A 21,425-nucleotide genomic window follows, 5' to 3' on the forward strand; every position below is an offset into this window, starting at 1 on the left:
GAAAATAAAATATTCTGAAATAAAGACCATTGCACCTCCTAAACGATCTGGTCGCTCACCTCTAATTGGTTTGTCATAACCGTCTAACTCAAGATCATCGTCAGAAACGTTATCATCCAGATGAGTTTCTGTAAGTGCAATAATGTCAAAATCATAAACATATTTAGCGACGAAATCTAATGTATGGCAACAGGATTTAATATTTAAATATACAAAAGATAACGTACCACTAGCTGAGGACGTAAGTGAAGTATTGAAACCTGTATCTTCTACAGATATTGGGTCTGGATTCAGCTCACTGCCCCGGATAATATAAGAACTAGAAACTGTTACGTGTTTAGGCTCGAATAAACAGTAACACAAGAAAGAGTGAAAACAACAAGCTTTGAAAACTATAACAAATAATTTATTTCCCTGGAAAAATACTGTAAAAAAATATTTAAAAAATAACATACGGTTTCCAGGATCAAATCCAAGAATAATCCACGAATAAAATTTTAGAAGTCCTAATAATAAAATGTTCTAATGAATTCAAGTTCGAGTCCCGCCGATGAATCCAAGATCGAATGCGATGACGTATGCTGTAACCTGTACTGTGTTGAAGTCTACAGCTCCTTGTAGAAACACACTAATTAATTCTCCGATTTCGGAAATCCAATTTTGTTTTTAAAGAAATGTCTTTGCTCAAGAATTCTTTATGGGCACAAAATATTTCCAGAGAAACGAATTAATCTTTTGGAAATCGAAAAATTAAAATAAAACCAAAAAATTCAAAAATTCAATCTAATCACAACAGAAGAAAACAACTTAAGATCAAGTGTTTAAAAGCCCCCAAACCATCAAATCAAATCAAACGCAAATCAAATCAAATATAAATTAAATCAAATATATACAACAAAACATCCATACTAAACAAATGGACACAGTTGTGAACAACTAGATTTACTAAAGATTTACACCGTAGACTAATTTTATCATATATATTAATACTATTGGCATGGGCCAGTCACATATTAGGAATTCATGATACACAAATTAGATGACTTTTCATCTTGCACTTGTGGGAAACTCAAACATCATTTCATTTCTTTACAGAAATAATAATTCCATTTCACAAAGAAATGTAAAAATTAATAAGCATCATATTTAAATACCAGAACTTTGGATAGAGAAAAGGCCAGAGTTATGTAAATGTTTATATAAAATTATGCTTTAAATATATCTTCGATATTAAATGAAAAGAAACAAAATTTCACATTAGAGGCAGCAAATTTATATTATATTAAAATATTTCGTTCTTCTTTCAGGTTACTTACAATCATTGGACATTATTATTTTTAAATGAGAAAAGGATGTGTTCATACATTTTACAAATTATTTAATGATTCGTAGTACTTTACTTCCAAATGCAATTCAAACATATCACGAATTTCGGATGTATTTAGCAAAGTTTGTTTGAGAGGGTAAATCAATATATGAAACTGTTTTTTATTGGAAGTAGTATCAAAAGTGTTTATTTATGTATAATTGCTAATTTACGTCCGCTTATGCTGATCATAAAATATGTTCATACCGGTCTACAGCTCAGTAATAGATAAAGAAAAATACATACCGATAAAATAAGATATTGTAGTGCATCATATTTCAAAAGATTTTGGAATCCGAATGAGATGTGATACGAAATAATACACTTAGTGCTAAAACAGATTTTTAAAGGAATTGTGTTGAAAAAGTAATTTAAAACAGGATTGTCTTTAAAATAGAATGTTCTTTAATTATGTGGAATTAATTAATAACATTGTTCAACGTAAATAATATTAATTATAATTTTATTATATCAGATTAATCAAAAATGAGATATCACACAATTCTAATGTCTGAAAATTGCAATGTTCTTTACATAGGGAGACTTAATAACGGCGCACCAAAAGTAACAAAGAAAATATGGTTTATTTAAATATAATGCGCTTGCGCAATGTGAGAAAAGAAACAGCAGTGACGTTATATTAGTTTGTATGTAGCTTAGAAATACGTATTCTTGGTGCAAATAGCCCAAAGATATATCTTATTGTTGGACAATAAAATATCTGAAACAAGCTAAAAAGACAAGTGATTCATTATGAGACTTTTTAACCTACTTCATGTGGAAGTTGACCCCTTCTTTCAGCTTCAGTTAATACGCACAGAAATATTATTTTATTACACACGTCGAAAGCAATATATGAGTGAACTGTCAATAAATACTAGTGTTTCTAACAACCGGTCTCTTAGTTCTGTACAGTTCCTACGTTAATAACTCGCACCTCAAACAAAAAAGGGACTAAACATGGCCATAACTGGACCAATTTACGATTAGAATCCGATTTTCTGGTGCCAGAATATATATATTCAAAGCTGGATTCCTTCGTATTTACCTCAGCAGAATTTTTGAATTGTTAATTAAAGACAAGGACATTTCCGCCATAAATCTCATTCCATTTACACGAGACACGTGGATGTAACAAGTTTTTCAAGATGTGGATGATGATAAAACCGTTGAGAGAGGGACATCAAAGGGACGAGCTAATATCGTCATCAGCAGTCCCGGAAACCTAGCAATATTTTTCCGGACGGTCCCTACTTGTTGGTATACGATGAGAAACTTTTCATAATTAATAGCACAAAGAGGCAATTGAAAGAGGAACTGTAAAAACCTGTTTCTTCTTCGATCAAAAGAATGTAGCTGTAGCTCACGACCAGTTGTAAAGCACCTTCAACCAACTTGGAGAGCCACTTGAAACCCCCTCGCGGGAACGCCGATCTACCGACGAGTTATAATTGATGGAAGGAACACGTGTAACAGAAGGGCATAGCTACCAAAAACTCCTTGCATTTATTTGGTTATCAAGTTGCAATTAAATGACCACGCGCACTGGCGCTCGTGCGACTATCAAAGGTCCCCAAGGATCTGTAGATAGCATGTGGTCGACTGATGGACTCGATCCCCCGTGAGTAATAAGGGTCTGGGTGGTTGTTATAGAAGATCATCATAAGACCCGATTCACTTTCCTCTACAAGTAACCAGTATGCTTTTGACAATACATCCCTTTAATTGGATAAGCGCCTATAACGAAGTGACTCTTGACGTTTCTGTGTCGATGTCGAACTTTAGTATGTTTTAGTAGAATTTACTGAATACTATTTATTATTTATAAGAGGTCATTTTAAATTTCGATGTACATAAAACCTACTGAAACTTGAATTGTCCATCTCCGACCGGCGATTTTATCGTCCTTCTTTCAAAAATAAAAATAAAAAAATCTTTTTATACAGTATACTTGACTCAGTTTTATTTGAATAAAACATACAAAAGCAAAACAAGAATAGGTTTTAAAGAAAGACCATTTCTTCATACATCATCTCTGTTTCGTAGTGAAGATTTTAAAAATTACACCCATAACGTTATTAACACTATCCATGACTTTCTTCTGTTGTTCAAATGTTTTTCTTAAACTCAGTATTTAGTATGATGGCCCTTTAAACTGGATGATAAATGCAATACTTTAATAGCGCAGCATTTTAGTTTTAAGAGAAATAGTTATACAAGTAAATAATACAAACGACGGTAACATGTACCCTCAAAATGTTCTTTCTTATTTCCACCAGTTGGACGTTTGTAACATCGGGCTTTTAATCAAAGTCAGGTAAATAAATTAGTATCGAAGTTTTTACCTTGACGTGAAGTTACAGACACTGCATTGCAGTATTTATTTTATTTCTCTGGACCAAGAATACAGTTGATCAGGCCTAAAACTCATGCAAACATTTCATGTCAGAGTTTAAGATTTTGAAGTGAAAATCAGTTTATATAAATCATCTTTTCCCTGAATCAAAGCCCGCACACTTTTTAATAATACTTAATTTTATTAAAATAACCAGATCTTAACATATTATGGAAGTTACTGTTACAGCTGAAAGTTGGAGTAAATTTCCCTGTTTTAGTCTTAAAAGTTAAATGAATTCATGGCACGCTCTATTTAAACCAATAAAATCACTAAGTTCCATTTAATTGCTAGACGTTTGGTTGATTCACTATTTTGATAAGAGATACTAATATTCTAAAAGAATAAATAAATAAACAAACAAACAAACAAACTATATATATATATATATATATAATAATAATAATAATAATAATAATAATAATAATAATAATAATGAGAATAATAATAATAATGAGGACTTTGTATAGCGCCTAATCTTTAGAAGCTCTAAGCGCTTTACAACATTAGACAACACCAATAGATAAAAAAACATATAATAATATTATTACAAAAACAAACACCATGAAATTAGAAAAACATTAAAATTAAAAAAAAATATGCTGAGAATATTTCAGGTTGGAAACATTATTAGGTCTTTAAGTTTGTTCTTGCAGTCGAAATAAGTGAGTTTTGAGAGCCCTCTTGAATGTGATCACTGTGTCTTTGTGTCTAAGTTCAGTGGGCAATTCATTCCACGTTGCTGGGCCTTGGTATGCAAAAGAACGCTGTCCATATAGACAGACAGACAGACAGACACAGATAGATAGATAGATAGATAGATAGATAGATAGTTCAATGAACAAACAAATAAATAAATAAGAATAAAGTATTAAACAATTCAATATTTTCTAAATTAATTACTAAAAGTACGACATAGAAAACCCATCATTCAGCCAAAGAAGGATGTAGATGTTAATTGTAATAAAATACACAAGCTTTGTATTAATCTTAATGTAATAATACACAGTGCCGGATTAAACCCTGTGGAGGCCTTTAGGCAGTCGAAATCTTGGGGACCCCCCTCACAAATTATTTCCTAATACGTTTTTAATTTTACCAACCAATAATTTTAATAAACCAATTTTATTACACAAAACAAATATTAACAATTATTAATGTTATTAAACAAATTAACATTTTATGTTATTAAACTAAAATTATTAAATAATTATTGACGCGGGGCTCCTAAAAGGCGTGGGGCCCATAGGCGGGTGCCTACTCTTCCTACTTGGTTATCCGGCATTGATAATACACCAGCTTTGGATTAATCTTAATGTAATAAAATACATAATGTTTTGATTAATTTTCATGTATTTTTACGGGAGCTTTGGATTAATCTGAATGAAATAAAATACATAATCTTTTTATTAGTTTTCATGTAATAATACACGAGGTTTGGATTAATCTTAATGTAATAAAATACATAATCTTTTGATTAGTTTTCATGTAATAATACACGAGCTTTGGATTAATCTGAATGAAATAAAATACATAATCTTTTGATTAGTTTTCATGTAATAATACACGAGCTTTGGATTAATCTTAATGTAATAAAATACATAATCTTTTATTAATTTTCATGTAATAATACACGAGCTTTAGATTAATTTGAATGAAATAAAATGCATAATCTTTGGATTAATCTTAACAACATTCAGATACCCTTTCTTTTAATCGGAAGATTGTGATATTAGTCTCAAGCAAATTTATATAACAACACTAGAGTCCAAAGCAAATTTATATAACAACACTAGAGTCCAAAGCAAATTTATATAGCACTATTGGACTTCTCAGACACGTGCAGATTTTGACGAGAAATATCAATTATCAAGTTGCCACTATAAATAAAGCTGATTGGAACATGTGAAACGGTTAAGGTGAATTTGTACTTTTTACCAGTTGAATGCCATGCTCCTGGTGGGGCCAGGCTACAATTCGTTCCAGAGACCCTTTGTGAATAGAATAGGCCCTTGGCAGGCTGTTCGGACACAAGGTACAACAGCTGAGACAGCAGGACGGTCAGCCATTTAGCGTTCATTTCGTTTGTTTGGGAACCAATCTATTAGAACTGTAGACAAGGAAAAATAAGCCAATTTCCTTGACTCGAATGTTGAGATTGTTTCACGCATTCCGTCAGAAAGTAAACACAATGATATACATTCACAAGTGCGCCGACTGACCCAAGTCAAGTGAATAACTGATAGACTTTCACATGTCAGCTTCAAAACCTGATGGAATAACCTTATGGCGAAATTATAAATGGATTCCAGTGGTAAATTAAAAGCATTAGCTACATTTGTCGTGGCTGCGTTGTGAGTATGTCACGAACCTGGTTTGAAAGTAAATCACCATTTCCAAAATAAACAAAACAATCTTCTTAAGCCTGTCTTGTTAGCGTGCTTCTTTCCATAATTTATTTTATATATAATAGTAAATTTATGACTGGAATAAATTCAAATATTTCGGGATATTTTACCAATCCGCCCACCAATCCATTCGCCTATCTATATATTTATCTATCTTATTCACCCCCAGTATTAATGTATCTATATTTTAGATATAACGATTCATTTGGCTGCCTTTGCCAATCTCTCTCTCTCTCTCTCTCTCTGTCTCTCCCTTTTACAAATGTTCGACATCTTAATATGTACTTAGTTTGCATGTTTATATGATTGATAATATGAACACATGTTAAAGAACGAGAGCAGATACGTTAGCTTCCAAGACAACGCCTCCGCCTCGCGCCTGTTGCTTTATCGTTCAGTTACAAATTCAGACTTTACACAGAAAATTACTCTATTTCAATATTGGCCAACTTATCTTGGATGTATTGTATTGTCTTAAACCAAAGTCAGACCTATCTGTCTCTTGAATTAAATAACGTTATACTCGCTTATAAGTCGTGTCCAACTGCAAACTGTATAGTGCCAGCAGATCTGTTAGGAGTTGCAAGTAGACCCTGATCTGCATAAGCACTATCCTACGGCAGATCAGTAACTTTATTGTTGGGGGATATTCTTTTGTTGTTGTTGTTTGTTTTTTTTGTTTTTTTTTTGGGGGGGGGTCTTTTTTGCTACACTCTGATTCGATTTATTAGTGAGTACACACGGTTGTAGTTCGTGCATAGGTACTGACATCACAGTCTTAATGAAAATGATTCTCTTTTTTTGCCTAAGTGTACTATGAATAATAATTTATGATATTTTTGCGGATGCATAACTATAACGTTAGTGATATGTTGGTAGCTAGACCTAAACAAAGATATATAAAAGGGCTCTATTGGCATGTAATATATAAAAGGGCTCTATTGACATGTAATACATAAAAGGGCTCTATTGACATGTAATACATAAAAGGGCTCTATTGACATGTAATACATAAAAGGGCTCTATTGACATGTAATATAGAAAAGGCTCCATTGACATGTAATATATAAAAGGGCTCTATTGACATGTAATACAAAATAGTTCATGTTAATAAGCTGAATCGCCTACTTTATTATTATGAAAATATGGGGAAAAAAATTCCAGCAAAAGTACACGTAATAAATGTTCAAAGTTTTGGTTGTTGTTGTTGTTCTAGGGTTTAACGCCATTTTTCAGCACAAGATAGGCTATGCATGGCGGCCAGTATAACTGGTGGAGGAAGAACCCTGGAAAACCCAGGGAAGAACCACCGACCCACGAGAAGCTACTGGCAGGCTTTCCCCACGTAGGGCCTACCCACGCTAGCCGAGCCTTGGACTCGAACCCACGCGGACAGAGGTGAGATGGCGGTGATCCGTAACGGTGGGCGCTTTAGACCACTCGGCCACTCGGGGCCGCCTCAAAGTTTTGGGAAAAGCATACTATGTCAAAACAATAGTGAGGAATCGAAACGGTCCTAATCTGTGTGTGTTTTGCAGGCTAGTTCTATTTAGCTGTTGACGTTGTCATTCAATATATATAAACATAACGTGACTACAGATTATAAATGTGATTGGTTAGTTTATGTAACTTTTGCACTGTGTATAGCTACAGAATGCATGACCTTCCATTACTCAGTGGCTAAAGTGACATTAAAGTTCAGAAATAAACACAAGGAAAATACAGAGAACAGCTTAACGTAAACAACAACAAAAATGACATTAAAGGCGGTTGAGAATTTCTAGAAAGCTTGATGTGCTGCCAATATCAGGGGACATAATTTGGTCAATCTTGTTTGAATAATTACATAGAGGAGATGTCATATTATTTTAAAAAGAAATTTAATGTTCTCTTACCACATAAACTAAGTTTTCAGCAATTTTAATAAATAAAGAGGTAGAGTATGGTTCTACACATTAAGATAGTTATTTGGATAAATTCAGGATCAATGAAACGTTTATTGTACTAATTTAAATCAAATTTGAATTTCTTTAAATTTAAATCAACATATCAGACGGACTTATTCATATATCACTAGACACTTCTGAAATGTTGTAATAAAATCAGATTGAAATTGGATATTTTTCTTATTTATTTTCCCCAAATATAATCCTCTAATTGTGTAAGTAATATAAATAAAATATATCTCTTCTTGTTTTACAGAGTTATTTGTCTTTAAAATGACTTGTAATTTAACTGTTTTACTGAAACGTTAAGAAAAAGAAAGAGAACTTAAGTGATGTTTAATAAAATTTAAATTCGATTATTATTTCTTATCTGTGATGTCATTAAAATCAGGAATTGGTACAAGTTTTTCATGAATTATCTCTCCTGCGAACCTGAAAATTGCTCTTAACTTTAAAACTACGTAACAGATTTTGATAAAACTTTCACTGTTGTTTATTTTGTGAATTCCTCTTTATTTTTTAAAATGTAATTGTTTATATTAACAAAATCAAATATATTTCTAAACTTCATTTTCACAATAATGCATGAAAGCACTTTCACGCACCAAAGAGATGAAAGAAATCGACATGTTTGCCCATTGAATGTAAAATCATAACCAGCAACGACTGAGAAAGACTAAAAAAACCAAGAAACTAGATTTTACATAAGACTGTGTTCATATAACATTGAATTGTTACAGGTATGATAAATCTACCTTACATAGAATGTACACCTAAATTATTTTCTCTTTCTTAATTTCCGTTTTCAGACCTCAGATCATAAAATAGTCTACCAGATAATATTGTAACTATTTCATCTCGGTGACAAGACTTTGTTGATTAAAGGTGGGTACAAAATAAGAACGTCCGTGATAAAAGGCTGTCTACTGATAGCTAAATTTCAAATAAAACAAAATAGATAATGGACGAGGGGCTCCATTATCGATTCTACACAATATATATAAGTGTATATATTTGTGCGTTCATAATATATACCCTGGATGCTTTAATCAACAATTTTCTTCTAAAGAATAATTAAAAAGATGAAAATAAAAAAAGAACATAAAAGATGTGTACAGTTTACAACGCCCGAAATATATTTTACTTTCACTGCATTCGCAAATCTTGAAAAAATAGTAACAAAATCAAACGTGGTATAGTGCACAGGAACTTGTACGTCCCTCCTATCGTATTCTCTCTCTCTCTCTCTCTCAGAAAGAGAGAGAGAGAGGGAGAGAAAAAAATAGATTACAAACATACACTAAGCTGAGCAGAAAGTGCTAACCCTGAATTCTGCAGGAGAATGCTTGATAATATTAACATAATTTTTATAAATACGAATAGATATTTATCACAAGTTCGAATCTCCATAAAGTACTAATTAAAATTATCTAACCTGTATGATAACGCTATATGTGTGTGTGTGTGTGTGTGTGTGTGTGTGTGTGTGTGTGATAACGAAGACGTGTTGAGCTATTGTTTCTATAAATAAAAATAAAAACGATATTCAGAATCCAGCTCATTTTCTTTCAGAACAACGTAGACATTGCAAAGAAAAAAAATTGATATAATTAGTAAATTCCTTGACATCTCATTTTTTCATTAATACGTATTCTTTGACATGGCTTATCTAGGTGATAGCTGTGAGGAGAAAAAATATTGCATTTTATAATTTGTTACAAACTTCACCAATGATATTATTCCACGTGTTTTTCTTTACTTCAGCTAGATTTCATCTATTTACTTTGTGTAATGAATACGGATATCTCGCATAGCTATTGCAAAAATTAATAGAAACTTTCAAAAATGGTTGATTTGATTTTTCATGGGGGAGTGAAAGTCCAGTTTTCTCATGGGACTTTAGCAATAGTCTTCACAGAAATATATCAATTTTACCCCAAAAAATTTTTTTTATCACGATCTACTCTCTAAATTGCCCGGAAAGACCTGCCGTTGTGGAAATTGACTTGTTAGCTCTTGGGGGACTTGGCCCAATTTCGATGACAACTGTGAAACCATATATCAAACCGCATGTATCTAAGTTTGTTTTTAAAGACTACAGAATTGGCACCGGGTCCCAAGTGAGAAGTTGTCGAAAGACGCATTCGTCACGCCTAATCTACACAAGATATATCAGTGGGATGAGCTTTGTGAAAATGGACAGATTCGATTGGCTAGGAATACCCAAAACGTCACTATCAATCATTCGCATGCTTGGTATCCACTTGTATCCCAGTATGAATGGTATAAAATAAAGTGAAAGAAAATTCCTGGTTATCTTATCAGGATCTCATAAGGAGGACAGAGATTATTGTACAGAATTGTGATATTTTAATCGGAACATTATACATGATGTAATTATTTCATCTCTGAATTACGGAAAGAGACAATATTTCATACTTTGTCCTCGTTATCTACAATTGGAAATTTCAATGTAAAAGAAATCCGGACAATGAAATCACAAAAGTTCTTGATATCAGAAATTCTAATGGACCATGATAAGGTGGGGCACGAGAAAAGAACGCATGAAGGTAAACGGTTTTCCGACATTTATTTCACACAAATATATAAGTTATAATTTTATTAACTGTGTTGCCACATCTACGATGCTACTTTAGTAGTTTTTACACACACACACACACACACACACACACACACACACACACACACACTTCTCACTCTCTCTCTCTCTGTGACTAAGTGACTATTCAGATACATTTTTGTATGTACGCTAGCACAAGTTACTTGTCCTCATATTACGGATAGTGACTATTTTGTAAAAAGATTGTGGTCATTTGCTGTAAACAACAATCCATTCTTACGGTTATTTTTAATGCAATATTGAGAATACAACATTCTCACCTGACACCTCATGCATATGATGCACACCTTTCTATGGTGTAATGATGTTCATGCAACAATACCGCTTTCGTTTGAGTTATTTTCTTAGTTAATTAGTTAGTTAATTTGCTAAAATTCATCTTCATGTGGCATTCGTATTCTAAAATAAAACTATATAAAACTAAAGCAATTTCAATATAAAAATGTATTTATATTTTTGTGTGCAAAATATCGAAACGCCTTACAAATTCAAATTGAGATTGTTGAAAGTTACTACTAATGTCAGGTAATTATGTCCTTTTCATTCTCTCTGAAACAAAGATAAAACATGAATCGGTTATCAATTACATTTGTATCACAATCAGGTTAGAGAAAAGTTGGGATTTAAGTTCTCTGATGATCTTTACAAATATTTCAAGCAATATTCAAATAGCTCGTTTTTACCGATTACTGCCATCTCACCTCTGTAAGTGTGGATTCGAGTCTCAAGCTCGGCCTAAGTGGATATGTGAGAAAACTTACCAGTAACTTCCCGTGGGTCATTGATTTTACAATGGTTTACTTGGGATATTTCTCAAGCAGTTATTCTGGCACGCCATGTAAAGCCTATCTTGCGATGCGAAATGGTGTTCAACACCAAAACAACAACAATAACAAATGTTATATATAATATATATTTATATATTTATATCCATTATACATTTTAAAAATGCATCTTAATGCTCGTATGTATGTATGTATGTATGTATGTATGTATGTACGTACGTATGTATGTATGTATTCACAACTTAACCTCATTCCAGTGCAAGATTATTTTGTTTTCAAGACATAAATTCAAAACTCTTCAGCACAAACAGCCAAGAGTGACTGTACATATTTTTGTTAGTGTGCATTCTGGATGATATTTTTTTAAATTTGATATTTGGTGGGGAACACAATATTGACATAAATCAAACACACTTACACTGATATTTTCATAATATGACGCCCATAAATTATCCACCATCATGACAGATAATGCCCATCAAATACGTATATATAATTTATAAATACAGAACAGAATTAGTTATATATCTAAAGCATAACAAAGATGTACGTTTAGAGAGGATTATGAGTCGTGAACCAATAAAAAAAGAATCATTCGGTATCACTAACTCTTCCGTGTTTTAAATACTTTCAAAATTGGCCTGAATAATTTGTATTGTTTTAATTATCTATTTTGCGCTAGTGACATTTAAAAATAAATACCGACAACTGATGACATTAACAGGTCACCAGAAAACTCGTATTTGTTAATTGCAAAAAGATATAATCAAATTCGTTCCATCCAGTTTTAATATCGTCCAGCACGTATCATGATACTCATTTTTTAAACTATTTAGCATATTTTTGATTTCCAGTTTGAAAACGGCACACATTCGAAACCTCTGACTGAAGTGAGTCATGCATTTTGTTGCACAACTATATGATTTCGCAACGGACTTTCCAGCCTGACAGACTTTGACAGCATTCTTACAAACTATTGATACGTCGTATAGTTTAAGTAATTTAAATTTTACAGAACACTGTATTTCTCTAAAGAAGTTACTCTGAAGGCTATAAAATTTACCCCAGAAAATATAAACCTTTTACAGTTCTGCCCTCAATCAATAAAAGTTGACTTAAAATAATTAAACTTCCAGTCCATAATTTCTGAAAGCTATTTTTATGCTTATTGATTTCCATTAAATCAAGAATAAAATTCGCATTATCCCCATTACTTTTTGTAAAAGTTGTTACTTTTTATGGAAAATACTATTCCAAATATCTTATTCACGTCCCAATATCATATTCTTATAGCAAACTTCATATTTGTAAAAAATGCATTAATAACTCAAATTAGTAAAGTCCTATAATAAGTAGTTTCAGTAAATGTATTACATATTATGAGTAAATTATTACAGATTGTGAGTAAATGTAATTATAAAGATTAAAATAATTGGAAGCGGAGAGTCGTAGCGGGATAAAGGACGCACCAATTCAACAGAAGTGGGATATTGTTCCATAAATTTTCAAGACATTTCTATTCTATTCTATTTTATGGTGGTATCCAATAGTTGACACTGATGCTTGGAAATTTTTAACAATTTTAAAGAAATGATGCATAAAAATTTGAGAACTCTTTCCTGTTTTGATGACTAGTTTTCGACGAGTGTTTTAACAAGCAATGAGACTAGCGAAAGAAATCTCATAAAATTCAAAAGTAAATCTTTTATTGACGATAACACAAATAAAATACAAAATGCTCAATTCAAGATGGTTAATTTTCCGTCATATCCTCCACTTAATTAGACCCCTGTTGTGTGTTTCACAGTTCCCGTCCCCAAACTCTCCTTTCTTGCTGTTAAGGACTGAACCCCTGCGGTTACACCATCCACAGGAATGCTTTCATTACACAGTCAATCAGCAACGAGAAGCCGATTCGGTTAATGCCAGTAGTCTCTATATAAGTATATTAAATTCGAATTTCACCTTTATTATTATTATTATTATTATTATTATTATTGTTATTATTATTATTATTATATTCCATTTCTGTGAAAACAACTCACAGAATCCTTTACAAAAGTGCAATTCTCTACTCGTAAACCAAGGTTTGAAGATGCAGAATTAATATTGTTTGTTTTATGAAAGTCACGTGGTCAAGATGATGGCTGGTTATTTGGTTGGTTGTTTTATGAGAGTCATGGTCAAACACGATGGTTCTGTTTGGTTGGTTGTTTTATGAGAGTCATGGTCAAACACGATGGTTCTGTTTGGTTGGTTGTTTTATGAGAGTCATGGTCAAACACGATGGTTCTGTTTGGTTGGTTGTTTTATGAGAGTCATGGTCAAACACGATGGTTCTGTTTGGTTGGTTGTTTTATGAGAGTCATGGTCAAACACGATGGTTCTGTTTGGTTGGTTGTTTTATGAGAGTCATGGTCAAACACGATGGTTCTGTTTGGTTGGTTGTTTTATGAGAGTCATGGTCAAACACGATGGTTCTGTTTGGTTGGTTGTTTTATGAGAGTCATGGTCAAACACGATGGTTCTGTTTGGTTGGTTGTTTTATGAGAGTCATGGTCAAACACGATGGTTCTGTTTGGTTGGTTGTTTTATGAGAGTCATGGTCAAATACGATGATTATGTTTTGTTGGTTGTTGACGGCACTTTGTTAGTGAATAAGACTTTCTTTTAATTATTCCCGACCTAGAGAAATTTAGGAAAAAATCCGAAGAAGAAAATAATATTTCTGAAACTTTTCAGAAACGTGTAGCTGAAATTGAGGCGGTTTAGTTGCAAAAAAAAGACAATTCAAATTAGTAAAGTCTGAACAAGATGCTTTTGAAATAAGGTATGTATGTATGTATGTATGTATGTATGTATGTATGTATGTATGTATGTATGTAATGATTGTGTAGTTGTTTGTCTGTCTGTGTGTAAAAAAGAGAGAGAAAACGGTGCAAATAAAAATTTTTCTAATGTTTTTCTTACTAAATATGCTCGTCAGGAGAAGAAACAATTTTACACCCACAAAACCAAACGGGGAAATATCTAAAGGATTCCAAATAGAAAAAAGAAAGGTGCAAATTGATAAACGGCCTAACACGGGTAAACTACATATATATATATATATATATATATATATATATATATATATATATATATATATATATATATATATATATATATATATATATATATATATATATATACTATTTTTATCAGTGTATATATGTATCTTTTGATGCACTCAGAAGCTGTACTTTAGTTTTATAACTGACTATTGCACATTCTCTTGTGACATGAATTCTTTAATTTTTGGGGATCCTTTCTTCCTATATTTTTCATCTAAAGATTGTGACGCTGTGACAAACTTAATACTACTTCCCTTACTAAACGGCATAACTCACAGGCACTGAAAGGGTTGCTGGATTCAGTTGAAAAGCACTAAATGCAAATTAGCACGAACCAAACTCAGCATGAGAACACGCAACAAACGTGCCGAATGTTTGAAGACAAAAGGGTAATTAATCACCAAGTAATGAGAAATCTGTATTCGAGACACATTTCTGATTAAGAACACTCACAATTGAAGGCACTTAAATTCTAACATTCTGTAAAATGTAATGCTATATTTCTATTCGCATTTGATGAAAAATTATACTTGTTTCAACATTTACTATGATTTAACAATGTGTACAGCCCTCTGTGGGTTAGGGAATATATAGCTGGCCCAAGGTGCTCTCCTGCAGTTCGTACAAGGTGTCACATGGAAGCAGTGATAGCACTGGTTTATTTGTTAGCCGTTATAAGGGTGCGGGTTCGAACCCTACTATCAAATCACCCCTGGTCATTTACCCTCGTGTCACTGGGCAAAGAACGTAACTTCAGCTGCCTCCGCACTAAATAACTTAAGCGGAACTACATTAGTATTTTCCTGAATGTGTTTTTCGATATTTAGTTTATCCTCAAATTCTCTGAACTATTGAGAAACACACGAAAACGTATGTTGTCATAAAAATAAGTCTGTCACTCGACGTGATCATGAAAATTTCGCGACTTTCCAGTAAACTAGTAAAATGTGCCCACAAAACTTTAACAAACATTTAATAACCATGTATCAGGTAGACAAAACTGTTGGGTATACTCATACCTTAACCAAGTTATGTGCGTTATTGTTGGCCTATGTCATTCTTGAAAATATACTTTACCCTATATTTATGTTCAAACGAAATGGCTGAAAACACATTGCGTGCATCATCTTTATTTCGTTTTTCCAAAAATAGTTGGGGACCCTATGTGGCCGAGTGGTGTAAGGCGCTCGCCTTTTCTGATCACTGCGATCTCGCCTCTGTTCTCCCTCCATCAGTTATGCTAGTCGCCATGTATAGTCAGTCTATCGTGTGCTTGAAAATGGCGTTTAACCCACAGAGACAAGACCAAACCAAAAGAAGCTGTTTTGTTCATATATAAAAAGACAACACAGAGGCCTTATAACGTGATTAGGTCTTCAAGCCTTGTACCCATCTTGCATATGTAAGACTGAAGATTAATACATATTATTCAGTACGCTTACTTTATCTTACGTAAGGAAAATATATTTTTGTCAAAGCAGAACTGAATCCCAGAATTAATTAAATAATTTGAGATAATTATAAATTTCAAAATATTATAATTCTTTTTCGTATATGATAAGTTTTACCGTTGGATGTATTTATCTCCCTTTTAGATATAGAAATAGAAATCCGCTTTACCTAACAAATGTTTAATTCCAGCTAATTAAGTGTCAAATTAGATGAAGACAGAAAAAGGTCAACACAATATTATTTCTCCCAAATGAACACTTTTATATTATTATTATTATTATTATTATTATTATTATTATTATTATTAAGAAGAAGAAGAAGAAGATGAAGAAGAAAGGAAAAATCGAGACAAATACATTTTTTTTTAAAGCTGCATTTAACTCTCTACGGTTGAAATTAAAACTATATCAGAGAAACACTATTGATACAATAAAATGCAATCGTCTTCGTCAACCTCCACCCCACAATTACTGTAGTTTTGATTCTGATGTTAAGGTAATTTTCAAACATGATATACTCACGATCTTTTAAATACCTAAATATCACGCACATTTTATCTTTAAGAGAGAGACGCGAGTTATACATAAAAAGCATATACCTTACATGAATTTTTATATCTAGTATTGTGTGCGATTTGAAACATATTTTCACAATATACATATATATGAACAAATACCGAGCACCTACCAAGGGCTGTTTCCTGAAAAGTCGAGTTGGATTCTGAAAACTCTTTTTCTTTTTGTACCTTTTTTAAATTCATAAACATACACCATATGGAAAAACATTTCGCCTGAATAACATTTGAGCAAAAACCTTTAATTTGCGTTGATGGATACGTATATTCCTTTATTTGACTCGAAATTCTGTGTAATCAATTAAAACTTTCCTTCTTCACTTACACATTTCGACTTCAGCGAAGAAAAACGTTAATGCCTATTGAATGAAGAAAGTAGTAGTCATTAGAATCATCCTACCCCGTCCAGGCTTGAGCTGGTATAGAAGCCGTGACCATTGAATTTAACAATTTGGACCCTCTACCAGCCGTGCAACCGTGTCTCCCTAAAATCAACAGAGCTAGAAACACGAAAAACGTTAAACCTAAAAATTTGATATTATATACATATGTATATGGATACAGGAAATGATAATGTTGATATGTCACGCTGTACTAGAATAACCGTCTTACATAGTACTGTAAATAAACACTGATCACCTGGGAGAAAATGAAGCAATGACTAACCATGTCTTTTACATGAAACAACATCTTACTAGATTAGTGACTCCTAAAGTAGCTTACTTGTAGCATACATTCTAACAGAAAAATATTTAGCTTGCTCTAAGATACACACAAGTAATGTAATTAAATTAATTATTCCATAAAATACTGAATTCATAAAGTCAGCTCATGTTTATTTAGAAGACAACCTTGTTAAATCACTATTGAGTTCGAAGCCTTTCTTTGCAAGTTACATGACGAAAATGTAATTACATTTACCAACAAAGGTTTCACAAAACGACGTATCCTACTTTCCAAGCAAGTAATAGGAAAACAGTAGAAGAACTGTCAACCACGGTAACACAAAACAACCTAATGTAATGTCGTCACCGAGTTACTACAAAAATTACCACCTAATGGAGGGACAATGGACAATCATATTTTGTCCACTAGCATTGCTTTGTGCAAAAATGCCAGATTCACTAAAATGAAGCAAGTGAAGATTTGACGACAACTATATTGTACGTTGTTTATTATCATTATTATTATTACTATTATTATTATTATTATTGCAGGTACACACGCTATGTTCAATTCCTTGCCAACTCCTCCCTCTTCTCCTAGTGGAGACAGAAACCGTGATACAGGCACAAAGTCAAACTCACCACAGAGTCAAACGAAAGAAGTACTTTATAGAAGGGCGAAGGACCCAATTGGCCAACTCCTCGACAGTCTCTGCAAAACACCAAAGCATGTGCTTCACGAGGACTCTAGTGCGTTTTCACCTAACATAACAAGTTCCTGTAAAATGCACTTGACTCCTTGTACAGACGATCATACAACCCAATTTTCGAACCATATTATGTTCTATTCGCCATTCATGGCGCAACATTTCAGGAAAGAGGCGTTTTCGCCAATTGCGATACATCAGCAACATAGCCTTGTTCAGATTCCACGACCCTGTCTGTCCACACATGCTCCTACCGTTTGTCCGAATGTACTCCGGGAAGCACATCTCTCTTACAACATGTCCACTTATATTGAACAGATGAAAGCTCAGAGAACAGGGGGATACCTTCAAGCATTTGGGTATCAGAACTCAAATTTTGATTCACCAACAATATCAGGCATGACGGATACGACTACGCTACCACTGTGGATGAACTGGTTAAAATCAGACGATACGTCAGGGATGATGGCCAAAGAACCACGTCCAAATCAACCGCCACGGTATCAGTGCGATTCTTGTAAGAAAAGTTATTCAACATTTGGCGGACTGTCTAAACATAAACAGTTTCACTGCACAAGCAACATTAAGAAGGAGTTTAACTGTAAATATTGTGACAAGTCGTATAGCTCCCTGGGAGCACTTAAAATGCACATACGCACGCACACACTACCTTGTAAGTGTAAGCTCTGTGGCAAGGCGTTTTCCAGACCCTGGCTGCTACAGGGACACATTCGGACACACACTGGTGAGAAACCCTTCCGGTGCACGCACTGCGCACGCGCATTTGCTGATCGATCCAATCTGCGCGCGCATCTTCAAACCCACTCTGAAGTGAAAAAGTATGGCTGCAAACATTGTACTAAAACTTTTTCAAGAATGTCGCTTCTGTTGAAACACATGGATGGAAGCTGTGTAGGACTGCGGAGATAATAAGATTATGTATGGATTAGCACAACTTCAATTCCTATGTAATATATGGGGGACAACCATTCAGATCGTTATAAAATATTAATTTCTTTTATGTTAAGGTTGTTAAGTGGAATATACACACATATGTCACATGTATATTTGAAATGGTTTATAATTTCATAGAATGTGGTTGGATAATTGAATTTAAATTATATAATGTATACGTAACAATAAGGTTGTTCTGCACATGCATAATATATATATATATATATATATATATATATATATATATATATATATATATATATATATATATATATATATATACACCTGGGTACCGACATGCATACATTTTATCGCAAACATACAAACATACATACATACATACATACATCACAGATCTCTGTTATTCTATTTGTCATTATGAACGAAAGACTTTGGTTTTAGGCTAAGCTCCTTGCCCGTTCATCTTTTTGTATGAAATTGAAATTCTGCCGTAAACAAAAATCATTAGCAACCCTAATCAATGGTCATTTAGCATTAATAACTCCGTAATAATAAATAAGAATAATAATGTTGAGGTGTTCATTTGGGCTAAATGATGTTTTGATGGTCATTTTCATCCTCAAAGCCCAGTTAATAAGTTAATTCTTCTTCTTTTTTTCTTCTTCCTATTCTTCGTCTTTTTCTTTTTATTTTCAGTAGTAGTATTATCATTTTTGTTTCAAGGAAGCATTACTTGTATACCTGAATTGAAGCAAGATTCAGTAAAATATATTTTTTGTACAACAACATTATGATCTCTTTAAAGGTCCTTTCATTGTTGTCACTAAGAAATAGTAATTGCCACTGTTGAAGTATTCACTATTGATTACTTTATACCTGTAAATTACCTTTATTTATACTCTGTAAATACGAAGTGAGTTCTTGGACAGAAACAAACACTTGAATGTGAATGATAAAAACAATCCTTTTTATAATACTTTTTTCGCTGTGTTTATCTAATTTATTCACTCATATAAACAATTATGGCAATATGGTATACCTTGCATAGATTCCTTTACTGACATCCTTGTATTTACCTATAAGTTAATTATAATTAAATAATTGTTGCTGTTGTCGCCAACGTCATTTGCTAAAAAAGTTTCAAAATGGTCGCTTGGTGCGATAATATTCTAGTGGTAGTGAACTTAATTTTAGTGCAACTTTGTGGGTAGCATTTTATTCCGTACCCATCCTGTTCATTTGCTTTAGTAAAAGTATAAGTTAGAACATATTAAGTGCATATACACTTACGTTGTTACAGTCAAATCTCACGGAGAGAGCTAAGCAAGCATCGTATACATTCTAGGTAATTGGAAATCGCATATTAATAGGTTACCGTTATGTTTTCCTTGGTCTACATAGCTGGAAAATTGAATATTAACTGAAAAAATTATATCTTTTAATTTATTTATCTTATCATCGAAAACTTTTTTCCATCCGATTTAAGTTTAGCCTTTCCTTTTGATTTGTGCTTCTTTATTCTTCTTTTTTAAATTAATTGTAAAACATTTTGAACATAGTCTGGATCACGGGGATCATGTGATGAAAATTTGGTGTTAAACTCACAACAACAGCAACAAACAACACCGTCAGTATGTTACAATTACGGTGATATATAAAAATACATACATGCAGGGCATGTTGGCGTTCAACATTCACTAAGGTGTGTCCTTTTTTTTTTAGAATTTGATTCTGCATAACTTAAAATGGCAATTGTTCACTTTATTTGGATTCTCATACAGCCTTCTTCCGTTGGAAGGTCATATTTTACAGGCCCCGAGAAGTACTTATGCTAAAATCAATGTTAAAGTAAGGTAGCGTATTTGGACGATATCAACCTAAAGGTGTGATCCAATACAATCCGGATTGAATGTCGCACTTTGTTATGTTACGATGACAGCTAAGCATTTTCATAAACAATTTTGTGCTATCCTATATCGTGACTCTTTCTTAAACCAGTTTAGTACCTGGCCACCATTGTAAAAGTCCATTGCAATCAATAATTTTCGTCTGGAAGTTTCTTGATGACAGTTAAATTGCAAAGCATTCAATAATCACGAAAGAATATACTTTGGTTAAACAAAATTAGTATTAAGTTTTGAAACGATAACTTAAATGTAAAATGCGTACATAACCTCATTTCACACTTTATTGTTCCCAGACTTGCATTTCTCTGCAGAATCGGTCCTTGATGACATTTATTTTTCTCAGCAGTTCAGTTATTTATAGAAAGACTGATGCTTTAGTAGTGTCCCTACTTTCCCACAGAACAGTTTCTATGTCAGTTGCCAACCTCCTTCCTAAATAAATGCTTCGTCAAGATTTGCCCCCGTTACACTAAGGTGAGGTGAAATACTATGAAAGTTTCAGATAAAAGGTTTCGACGCCCCTACCCCATCGCCAGATCCCCTCCCCCCGA

The 21,425-nt window shown here is 33.0% G+C and overlaps 1 protein-coding gene across 1 annotated transcript; it reads left to right on the forward strand.

Moving 5' to 3' along the window:
• The first annotated feature begins 10,483 nt into the window (after positions 1-10,483).
• On the forward strand, positions 10,484-19,209 carry LOC149773778 (uncharacterized). The gene is made up of 2 exons (XM_089946019.1): positions 10,484-10,685; positions 17,898-19,209. The coding sequence occupies exons 1-2, from the start codon at positions 10,607-10,609 to the stop codon at positions 18,980-18,982; spliced, it is 1,164 nt and encodes a 387-aa protein (XP_089802145.1). The 5' UTR covers positions 10,484-10,606; the 3' UTR covers positions 18,983-19,209.
• The last annotated feature ends 2,216 nt before the right edge of the window (positions 19,210-21,425 follow it).

The sequence above is a fragment of the Sinohyriopsis cumingii genome, unplaced genomic scaffold (genome assembly GCF_028554795.1).
Source record: "Sinohyriopsis cumingii isolate HCF-2022 unplaced genomic scaffold, ASM2855479v2 utg000573l, whole genome shotgun sequence".
Lineage (NCBI taxonomy): Eukaryota > Metazoa > Mollusca > Bivalvia > Unionida > Unionidae > Sinohyriopsis > Sinohyriopsis cumingii.